We start from the raw sequence: 11,255 nt of genomic DNA, 5'->3' as shown, positions 1-11,255 counted from the left end.
GACCTCATTGTTAGACTTCACATCGAAGAAGACAACAAGAGTTCAGAGATAAAGCTATTCTCTCATGCTACTGTGAAATCCAACGTGGTCGAGCATAGTCAAAGCTCGAAACATAAGAACCCCGAATCTTCCAAAATGGGACCTATAGGAGGCATCAATAAGAAGAAGTTCTATGGAAAGTGTTTCAATTGTGACCGAGTCAGTCACAAATTTTCGGAGTGCAAAAAGCCGAAGAAGTAGCAGGAGGCCAACCTGAACTAGGGACCAGAAATAGATGACCTCTACGCTATAGTCTCTGAGTAAACCTGGTGGGTTCAAACCCGTGGTAATGGTGGATTGATACTGGAGCCACCAGACATGTCTGTTGCAACAAGGAGTTGCTCCACAACTTTAAACAAGACAATGGAGATAAACTGTTCATAGGAAATTCAACAACCTCAGACATCATGGGCCAAGGAAAAGTAGTGTTGAAGATGAACTCGGACAAGGACCTTAATCTGAACAATGTGTTGTATGTTCCAGAGATTCGGAAGAATCTAGTGTCTGAATCACTATTAAGCAAGCATGACTTTCGCATTATTTTTGAGTCAAACAAAGTTGTATTATCTAAGAATGGAATGTTTGTCGGGAGGGGCTATGTATCTGATGGGCTATTCAAGCTCAATGTAATGACCATTAGGCCTAAGATAAATAAAAACGAAAGTTCTTCCACTTATATGCTTGAGTCTTCTTATTTATGGCATGGTAGACTAAGACATGTTAACTACAATGTGTTATGTACATTAATAAACATGCAAAGCATACCTACATTCCACCTTGACTCAAAATACAAGTGTGAGATTTATGTTGAAGCAAAAATGACAAAGTCATCCTTTCAACATATTGAAAGAAGTAACGAACCACTTAACCCAATCCACACTGACGTATGCAACCTAAAGGGTATGCCAACATGTGGTGGTAATAAATATTTCATCACTTTTGTAGATGATAACATAAAATATTGTTATGTGTATCTTCTCAAAATTAAGGATGAAACTATAGTGAAATTTGCTCTCTATAAAAATGAAGTTGAAAACCTACTTAATAAAAAGATTAAGATAGTTCAAAGTAACTGAAGCGGTGAATATATATCACTGTTCACTGAGTTGTGTGCTGAACATGGGATCAAACATGAAATAATAGCTCCTTATACTCAGCAAAATGGAGTTGCTGAGTGTAAGAATCGAACTCTAAAGGAGATGATGAATGCTCTTCTATTAAGCTATGGACTACAGAGTTCATGTTGGGGGAAGCTGTGTTAACATCTAATTACCTTTTAGATAAGATGCCTTGTAAGTAAATAGATAAGAGCCCTTATGAGTTGTGGAATGGACGACAACCATCCTCTAAATATTTACGAATGTGGAAATGTCTTGCCAAAGTGTTGGTGCCTGATCTAAAAAGGATTAAAATAGGACCAAAGACTATTAATTGCATATTTATTGAATATTCACATAACAGCAGCGCGCATCAATTTTTTGTGTATGAGTCACAAATACCAGATATGTTGGATCATGAAGAACGCTAGATGGGTGTGAATAGCGGTCGTTGAAACTTAATCGAGTAAGCAGTGGAAACAGAAAATTAAGAATAATGCTAACACACCAAGTTTTTACTTGGTTCGGAGCCTTCGTCGACTCCTACTCCAAGGCCCGCACTCGTCGAGTGCTTTCATTGGGAAATCCACTAATAGTTCGTGAAAAGAATTACAAGATTAGTACAAGAACTATAAAACTAAATTACCGACAACAAGGAAATTAAAACTGAGTCATAGGTTGTCGGAGGTGCTTCGTAGCGTTGCATGAGCGTCTTTGGAGCAGTGCACAATAGAGCAATCATGGTAGAAAGTTGTCTTTCATGCTCTGGTGGAAGGCTTCTTATATAGGTAGCTCCGAGCGCTTAGATCCCTTCCGGGCACTTGAACTGTGACGTCGACCCAGCCAATCAGCACGCTCCACGTTTGCAACGAGATAGACTTTTGCATTCCGGGGGCTTGGACCAGTTTCGAATGCTCGGACTAGCTCCAGGCGCCTGGATCCCTTCCGGGCGCTCGGACCACTTTTTCCAGCAAAGTTTTTTCCTGTAAGAAAAAGATTAGTCCGAGGCAATAAACATTATACTACCCTGCAAAACAAAAGTTAACACAATTATAAAAACAGAGTAGTAATTAGATTCTGTCTCTTCGAGACTAGAATCTAGTCATGATCTCAACTTAGATTTCTGAAATGGATCTAAGTTAGATCGACACCTACTGTTCCCTCAAACGGGGAACGCGTTCTCACTAAGTCACTCCCCTCTAATGCCTTACCTTAACCTACCACTTTACCAGACATCTGGTTAGTCCGTCGACCTGTTTGAACTTCATGCCAGTTATTCGGTCAGCCCGTTGAACTAGCTTGACTTCGTGCCAGATATCCGGTCAGCCCGTTGACCTATCTAGACTTCGTACTAGCTATTCAGTTAGCCCGTCGACCTAGCTGGATTTCTTTCCAGATATCTAGTCAGCTCGTCGACCTATCTAGACTTCTTCTACACACTTGGTCAACTCGTTAGATCACAATAAACCTAACTTAACTTTGTCATTCATCAAAACTTTGAGTTAGATCACATTTGGTTACTTCTTTATTACAAATGAAAACCCCTTCTTGTCTAAAAAGAAACAAAGATAATGTTCTTGGTAAAAGCAGGTAGATAACAATACTCTTCTAGTTCTAAAATAAGCCCCGTTAAGAAATATGTTTCTATAGCGACAGCAGCAACTCTTGCATCATTACCTACTTGTAGGTCCACTTCGCCCTTTGTCAGTAATCTACTATTTCTCAACCCCTGTACATTAGTATAAATGTGAGATGCACACTCGGTATCTAATATCCATGAAGAAGAAATAGATAGATTGACTTCTATAATATATATACCTGAGCTAGAAGTTTCACTTCTTTTCCTTTTCAGTCCTCTAGATATTGTTTGTAGTTTCTCTTCTAGTGTTCGGTCACACTACAGTGGAAGTAAGTTCCTTCCTTAGCAACCCCACCTTTGGGTTTTAATGCATGAGTCTTGCCCTTTCCTTTGGTTTGGATCTTACCCTTATCTTTGGGCTTCCATTTGCCTTTGCCCTTTTTCACCATCAAAATGGTACTAGGCTTTGTCTTCTTAAGGTTTATTTTAGCAATTCTCAACATGCTCAACATCTCAGACAATGATTTGTCAATTTCATTCATGTTATAGTTTATAACAAATTGGCTGTAACTCTCAGGCAACGATTGTAGAATAAGGTCAGTAGTCAATTCTTGACCTAATGGAAATCTCAATCGTTGTAGGTTTTCTACATACCCAATCATTTTGAGTACATATGGTCCTACGGGACTTCCTTCTTGAATCTTCCATTGAAATAGTGCCTTAGAGATTTCAAATCTCTCATGCCTTGCTTGTCCTTGATATAGTTGTCTAAGATGTTCAACCATATCATAAGCATCCATGTTCTCATGTTGCTTCTAAAGCTTAGAGTTCATGGTGGTGAGCATAAGACATGATACATCTAATGCATCATCTTGATGCTTTTTATAATCATCCCTATCAGCTCTAGTGGCAATAGTGGGGGGTGCTTCAAGAATGAGCCGCTCTAGGATGTATAATTTTTTTCTTGCTTGAGAACTATTCTCAAGTTTCTGTACCAGTCCAGGAAGTTAGCTTCATTGAGCTTGTCCTTATCAAGGACAGATCGCAGAGAGAGGGTATTCGACGTATTTGATAACATGGTAATCTACAACAATAAAATACATAAATAAGTATCATATTTAGATCATTTAATTAGACCTTTAATTAAATGATTCTCCCACTGAATTGTAAAGCTTGGTAGGAGCAAGTCATGGATGTGATTTGGGCGATACTACTAGCTCCAAATCTAATCGTGATGACATTCATATGGGACAAGATCCATATTATACCTTATCTTGAGTTAGCTTTGGCTAATCGACCAAGACTCGTATAATGTAGGTAGACAACTTATGCAAATTACATTAAATGTAACTCTTGTATAGCTAGATGAACAAGATTATTTATTCATTTACCCATCTTATGAAATTCATATTATAACTCATCTTGAGTTAGCTTAGGATAATTGCCCAAGATTAGTATAATTTGAATTACATCATATGGGATATGCCTCTATGTTCTCAATCCAATTGATATAACTTAGTTAAGTCACACACAAAATTTAATAGTCGGACATCATAATTGTCCCGTCGCACTCTAGTAAGATAAATCGAGTCACTTTTCTTTGACAAAACCTGACTATAATTGATCGAGCTAGAAGTGAGTACCAAACTTTAGTAGATATATATTAAAAAGATCTCATTATTGTTAAATTAAACATATATCACATACAATCATGACACATATCAACATATATGCTAAATTAAATGTAACATGGTTGTGACCCCATCACTACGATTTTCTCAAGCCAATGAGAAGGTCGAAAAGTCAACCTAGGTTCAAGCATCTTCTCCAAGTGTTTCCTTGGTCGTCGTGTGTTGTTGTCCTTCTCTCCTTTTTCACCATCGTCCAATAGACTAATTTCTCTCTAATTTGTACATTACAAAATCTATTAGAAATCTCGAGTTACATTTGAGGGTAGTCTAAATTTATAACTAGAGTGATGAAAGATGAAGGGCACGATACCTTATTATAGGTGATGTTTGCCAATACCAAAGTATACAACACTTTATGTAGGGAACTAAAGTGACTTCAGGTCTAAGGACTATTCATATCAATAGTCACATGAGAATATTTATGACACTTCTATAGCGATCCATAAAGCATTCTCATGACAAGTCATTCAGTATATATTCTCTAATATATACTCATGTGTCAACCTGATATCTCATATCCATGACTTGTGAAATTAAGTCATTCATTGACCTACATGCTAGTCTCAATACATTAATATTGTTCTTGTATATTAATGTTTGACTATGAGTAGTTAAGAGTAATGTTCTATATATATCTACAATATCTCACTATCAATTTAACTAATTGATATGTTGTAGATTAGAATCTCCTACTCTAGAACATTATTATACTTATTCATTCGACACTGAATTGAAGTAAATAAAATAACTAACTTTACCTTTATTAATAATGAAATATGATACAAAAGAAACTCTTTTCAATTATCTCATAATTGATATTAGAACTAATACTAATACACTTATTGTGGTGGAATGATGTCGTTGTAGCTCCAAGCACCGTCACAACCAATAACCAAAGAAAAGTTGACGACTGGCAGAGAAATCAGGAAGAAATGATTTGAGAATTAGGGCTCATATAGATAACTTACATGAGGAGATTGAGCTTTTAATTGAGGTTACAGATTCACGTGAGAAAACATATGCTCATTCTATTAATCATAAATAACAGAGTTAACGGAAAGAATATATTTGATACACATTTAAGAAGATAAGGAATACATCCAACCTCATTAATTTTTAAGAATATAACGAGGTGAAGATTAAAATATTAAACATATTTTAATGAAATATATATCCCTCAATATATTCTGCCATGTACGTGGCTACAAACACAATGTATAGTTAAATTGTCAATCGAATAATATCCAAAAATAACGAATGGGGTCACCAAGTGGCATAACAACGAATCTCCGCTTCACTTATAACGAGCCAGTCGGCCAATGCTCAGTTTGAACGCCAGCAGGTTGCCTTTTCAAAATCCAGACCAGCCATGGAAGACTAATTAATGGACAATCTTTGATCGAGCTTAGAAATGAACGAAGACTTTTCTATCTTGCTCTCCCATGCAGCTCTGTCTTTTTGACCTTAAGCGATATTGTTGGATCTAAAGGATATATCGCAGGAATATCTTGCAACCACTACCGACAGAGTGGACTAGAATATGTCTTATACAGTGAAATTGCTTTATTAATAAGCTTTCGATAAAATTAAAATTTTTAAAATTTAAGTTAAATTTGTTTTGTATAAGCTTCCTTTATTTACAGTCTATACATTAAGTTTTGCCTATTGCGTTTGGTAGTTGATATGTAAAGTTGAAACTACCTTTTATTTTATTTTGAAAAATATAGAATGTGAGAATTTTAAAATTAAATGTGAATACTTTACTCATCCTAAAATGTGAATCACTCGAATACAAAAGTATAAATGATAAAAAAATTGTTTAGCCATACTCCTATATTAACTACTTAATCCAGATTTATTTTTCACAATAATCTCATTTAATTAAAATTTAATTAAGTACTTAACAAGTATGCATTATTTGGGATTCTTGTGGTAGTTATAAAAATTATACAGTGTATTTTTGTATTCACTAGATTTACTAATATACAAATCATTGTTACATATTAACTATGGAAATTAACACAATAAAGAATTTGATCTAAAGATTTAATAAAAGTTTATAACTATAATAAAAGTTTAAACGCTTATAACTATAATAAAAGTTTATCATTTAATAATAATTTAAAATATTATTTAGCTAACTTGTCGTGTTAGTTCTATTTTAACACCAAGAGCTTAATTGATTATTAAAATATATTATATAATTTTTATGAACTGTTTCTTAATTATAAGAGGTATACTTTTAAAATTTTTATTTATCTATAATACATATCATTTTTTTAATTTTTAATACTATTAAATTTTAGTCAAAAGTTAATTTGATACAATTTTTTGAGAGACATAAGCCGATCTAACAACTTAGAATGATTTTCTTCTCTTTTTAATTTTAATTTTCAGGAATGACACCATCCACATGTTGATTTATGAGTTTTAACTAGCTCTTGGGCTATGGTACAACAATAAAATATCTAATTTGTCATTTAGAAATTTATAGTTCGATCTCCAGCTATGACAAAAATATTAAACTTCTGGATTGCTCTCCGCAAACATTTACCGATTTAACCTAATAGCCGATAGAAAATTTTCATGAAGTCAAGACGGTCATCACAGGACTAGTCAATAAGGTTAATTGAATTTATCATTTTTTTTACTTTTCACCCCTTATATTTTTTTATCCAATAGCATTTTGTCCCTGTTTGTTTAAAAAATAACATTTAACTCTACTTTGGCCAAAAATCAAATGTGAGAAATCTATATTATAAAAGACAATTATGTCTTTTTCTTTTTTTTTTAAATCATTTTTCAATAATAACATCGAAGCATATAATAGAAAAACAACAACTCTAAAATGAATAATCAGCCAAGAACTCATTCCATCATCTTTACCAAACAAAAAAGTGAGAATTTTAAATTAGTGAATCAAAATCAAATAATGATGGAACAAACAATTCTTCATTAAAAATCTTCTCCTTATTATCAAATGTAGTGTACAATGAAGGAGGAGATTTTTAATGATGAATTTTATTTCATCTTCATTTGATTTTGATTTACCAATTTACCCTCATATCTTGGCCATTTGCATTAATGGCTAGTAGTCACCCGTGATTTACCTCCTCTGTGTTGGCTTAGGGACAGGTTGGCGGGGGCGCTGGGACGAGCGAATCGCCTTTTGTCATATGATTTACTAATTTAGAATTCTAGGTCTTTTTTCATTTAGTGAGGATGGTGGAATAAGTTTTTAACTGATTATCTTTTTTTTAAAGTTGCTATTTTCTATTACTTACACGGGTACATGTAAGAATTTTTTGAAAATTTTTATTAAAAAATATTAAAAAAAATTTATTAAAAAAATATAATGATCAATTTAATGTGTTTTTTCTCGAGATTATTATTGAAAAATGATAGATAAAAAAATAGGCACAATTGTCTTTTATAAAATTTTTTATATTTAAATTTTAGTAAAGAGGGTTAAATATTATTTTTTCAATATAAGGGATAAAATATTATGGGATAGAAAACATAAGGTGGTTAAAGATATTTTATTTATTATTTATTTTTTTTCTGAGTTTTAATGAAGGGATTTCAAAGTCAAAGATGAACTTAGAAAAAAAGTTATGACTATGACAAGAATTGATAACGAATAAATTCCTGAAAATGAAATAAAATGAACAAAATCCTCAATGAAAAAAAAGTCATTCACGGCAAGAGGATCTGATAGATTCCCAACTTGCATTTTCTTCGTCTGTTCTGTTCAATACATGTTTTGAAAATGTACTTTTGTTACATTATATTATGATATAAGATATAACTCCATAAAATCATAAAATTAGGGAAACATTAATATTTGATTGGATCTTCGTAAATATATGATTATACTTTCCTAACTACTTGATTAGCATATCTTTGACCTACACAACTGGTATACAGAATATACTACGAAATTCATCTCTTAAGTTCGTCTCTATTTATAGATAGATCAAGCCATTCTTGTCATAACACTGCGGCATCAGCAATTCGAGCGCAGAGAAGATGGAGGAGGAATCGAACAAGTCCGCAATTCAAATTGAATCGCCGGCGCCGCAATTCAAGATTCCCGTGGACTCGGAGCAGAAGGCCACTGAGTTCTGGCTCTTCTCCTTAGCGGCGCCGCACATGCGCGCCTTCCACCTCTCCTGGATCTCCTTCTTCTGCTGCTTCGTCTCCACTTTCGCGGCGCCGCCCCTCCTCCCGCTCATCCGAGACAACCTCAATCTCACCACCACTGACATCGGCAACGCCGGCATCGCCTCCGTCTCCGGGGCCGTCTTCGCACGGCTGGCCATGGGCACCGCCTGCGACCTCGTCGGTCCCCGTCTCGCCTCCGCGTCCCTGATCCTCCTCACCACGCCGTCCGTCTACTACACTTCCATCATCGACAACGCCTCCGGGTACCTCCTCGTCCGCTTCTTCACTGGCTTCTCGCTCGCCGCCTTCGTGTCCACGCAGTTCTGGATGAGTTCGATGTTCTCGGCGCCAAAGGTGGGGCTGGCGAACGGTTTCTCGGGCGGGTGGGGCAATCTCGGCGGCGGCGCCACACAGCTCATCATGCCGCTGGTGTTCGATCTGATCCGCCACATCGGGAGCACGGAGTTCACGGCGTGGCGCGTGGCGTTCTTCATCCCGGGCGCGATGCAGACGGCGTCAGCCATCGCGGTGGTGATGCTGGGCCAGGACCTGCCCAACGGCGACTACCGGAAGCTGGAGAAGGTCGGGGACAAACACAAGGATAGCTTCCGGAATGTTCTCTACCACGCGGTGACCAACTACAGGGGTTGGATCCTGGCGCTCACCTACGGCTACTGCTTCGGGGTGGAGCTCACCATCGACAACATCATCGCGGAGTACTTCTTCGACAGGTTCAACGTGAACCTACGGACGGCGGGGATGATCGCAGCCAGCTTCGGGCTCGCAAACATCGTGTCTCGGCCCGGCGGCGGCGTGCTGTCGGACTGGATGTCGCGGCGGTATGGTATGCGGGGGCGGCTGTGGAGCCTCTGGGTGGTGCAGAGCCTTGGCGGCGTCTTCTGCATCTTGCTAGGGAGGATGGACAACATCGCGGCTTCCGTCACCGTCATGCTTCTCTTTTCCTTCTTCGTGCAGGCCGCCTGCGGCCTCACCTTCGGCGTCGTACCCTTTGTCTCCCGCAGGTAATAAACAATCCATATAATTTCATCGCCTCTGTTTTCTTCCCAACACTAGTAAATTAAATTGAATCGGCATCGAATTGCAGGTCGTTGGGGTTGATTTCGGGGATGGCAGGAGGCGGAGGAAGCGCGGGGGCAGTCCTCACTCAGCTCATCTTCTTCAAAGGCAGCAAGTACTCGAAGGAAACAGGAATCACTCTGATGGGCATCATGATCCTCTGCTGCACGCTGCCCATAACGTTCATTTACTTCCCGCAATGGGGCGGCATGTTTTGTGGCCCGAGAACGAAGGCTACTGCGGAGGATTATTACGCGGCGGAGTGGAGTGAGGAGGAGAGGGAAAGGGGTTACCACTTGGCCAGCATCAAGTTCGCAGAGAACAGCGTTAGAGAAGGTGGTAGAAGGGAGACTTCGCCCACTGTTCCTGTGAATGAAACACCAGGCAATGCTTGAAAGTCTTTCTTCTTCCTTCCTTCCTTCCTTCCTTATCGATTTCCATGAAATCTAGTTCCTTTTGATGTATTATTGTATCTTTGAAGTCTGGGAACGGATTGGGGGAATTTGGTTGGAGATTTGTGAGTTCTCCATTTATAACTAAAACAAACAATTATGCTTGATTTGGTTCGGTTTCTACATTTTTTTTTTATTTATTGTTTTGATAAACAATATGGATTTTTACAAGTTCAATTTCTAAAGTTAGTGTAGCTCTGTAACCAGAGGCAAGGAGATGAAGCTTGTAATTATAATTAGCATTAGAGAGAAATTACTAAGCAAACGTATAAAATGCAAATGATCATGATAATTCCTATGGTAAATTTGAACTGAACATAAAGAGAGAATGAAGGAATAGACATGTAACTGTATTTTCAGCTACAAAAGATGAAGAGCAAAAGGTTCTTGTTCATAAACATTTAGTCAGTCTTTCAGCACTATTTTGCAGTTGAGGAAGGGATATGCATCTCTGGCCCTGAAACAATTATCTGTCCTAGGCCTTTGAGAGGATTAGGTGTAACAAGCCAAATGCAAGAAGAGTAGTATCCAAAAACAGAAACTTGTAGATTAATTTTCATGTTCAGTATACCTATTTAAATTCTAACAACATAATTTTAAATCATCAAGATTTCTTTGCAAAAAGAAGAGTGGTAACCCCCAAAATTTTTCTAATTCTCCAGTTAAATATGTTAGGTTTCTAAAACGAGAATCGTTCTTGGCACATGAATCCGTATAGACTAGAAACAATTCTAAACAGGAATATATCATTGATGTGTATAGCAATTTAATAAAACAAAACGAAAGCGACAATGAAAAAGGTAGATCAAACCTGATACGAGAGTTATCGCCATCTCTCGTTGCTGGAACCACCTAAAGATCAAAAAGGAAAGATGATATTCCATTGGAGTTAGTGTGACGGCCGTAATGTCTTTCTCTCCTTCTAATAGATAGAGAAGAGATCTCATTACCTTAACTCTATGGGAACCACAATCCTATAATAGTTTTAGATCCGTTTTTGTTATCAACTCATCAATGTGGGTTAACGGATTTTTACACATAAAATTCATATCTACTAATTATGTCCTGAATTAAACATCAATTAGATCATTTTATTGGGCATATCCACAATGGCAATTCTGCGTTATAACCGTAACATGTAAGCCCACCAAATAGA

General features: G+C 37.1%; 1 protein-coding gene across 1 annotated transcript; it reads left to right on the top strand.

The window, feature by feature from the left end:
* Positions 1-8,404: 8,404 nt before the first annotated feature.
* On the top strand, positions 8,405-10,219 carry LOC122026116 (high-affinity nitrate transporter 2.3-like). Its single transcript, XM_042584759.1, has 2 exons — positions 8,405-9,592; positions 9,676-10,219. Exons 1-2 carry the CDS (start codon positions 8,436-8,438, stop codon positions 10,040-10,042), a joined length of 1,524 nt encoding a protein of 507 aa, XP_042440693.1. The 5' UTR covers positions 8,405-8,435; the 3' UTR covers positions 10,043-10,219.
* Positions 10,220-11,255: the final 1,036 nt, after the last annotated feature.

Source organism: Zingiber officinale, chromosome 10A, assembly GCF_018446385.1.
Source record: "Zingiber officinale cultivar Zhangliang chromosome 10A, Zo_v1.1, whole genome shotgun sequence".
NCBI lineage: Eukaryota > Viridiplantae > Streptophyta > Magnoliopsida > Zingiberales > Zingiberaceae > Zingiber > Zingiber officinale.
The sequence above is the reverse complement of the archived record's forward strand: the minus strand, read 5'-3'. Positions and strand labels throughout refer to the sequence as shown.

Bases quoted from the DNA above. Each gene is read 5' to 3' on its own strand.
- LOC122026116 (XM_042584759.1), top strand. From the start codon at position 8,436: ATGGAGGAGGAATCGAACAAGTCCGCAATTCAAATTGAATCGCCGGCG. The intron at 9,593-9,675 runs GTAATAAACAAT...ATCGAATTGCAG, and splicing joins GTACCCTTTGTCTCCCGCAG to GTCGTTGGGGTTGATTTCGG.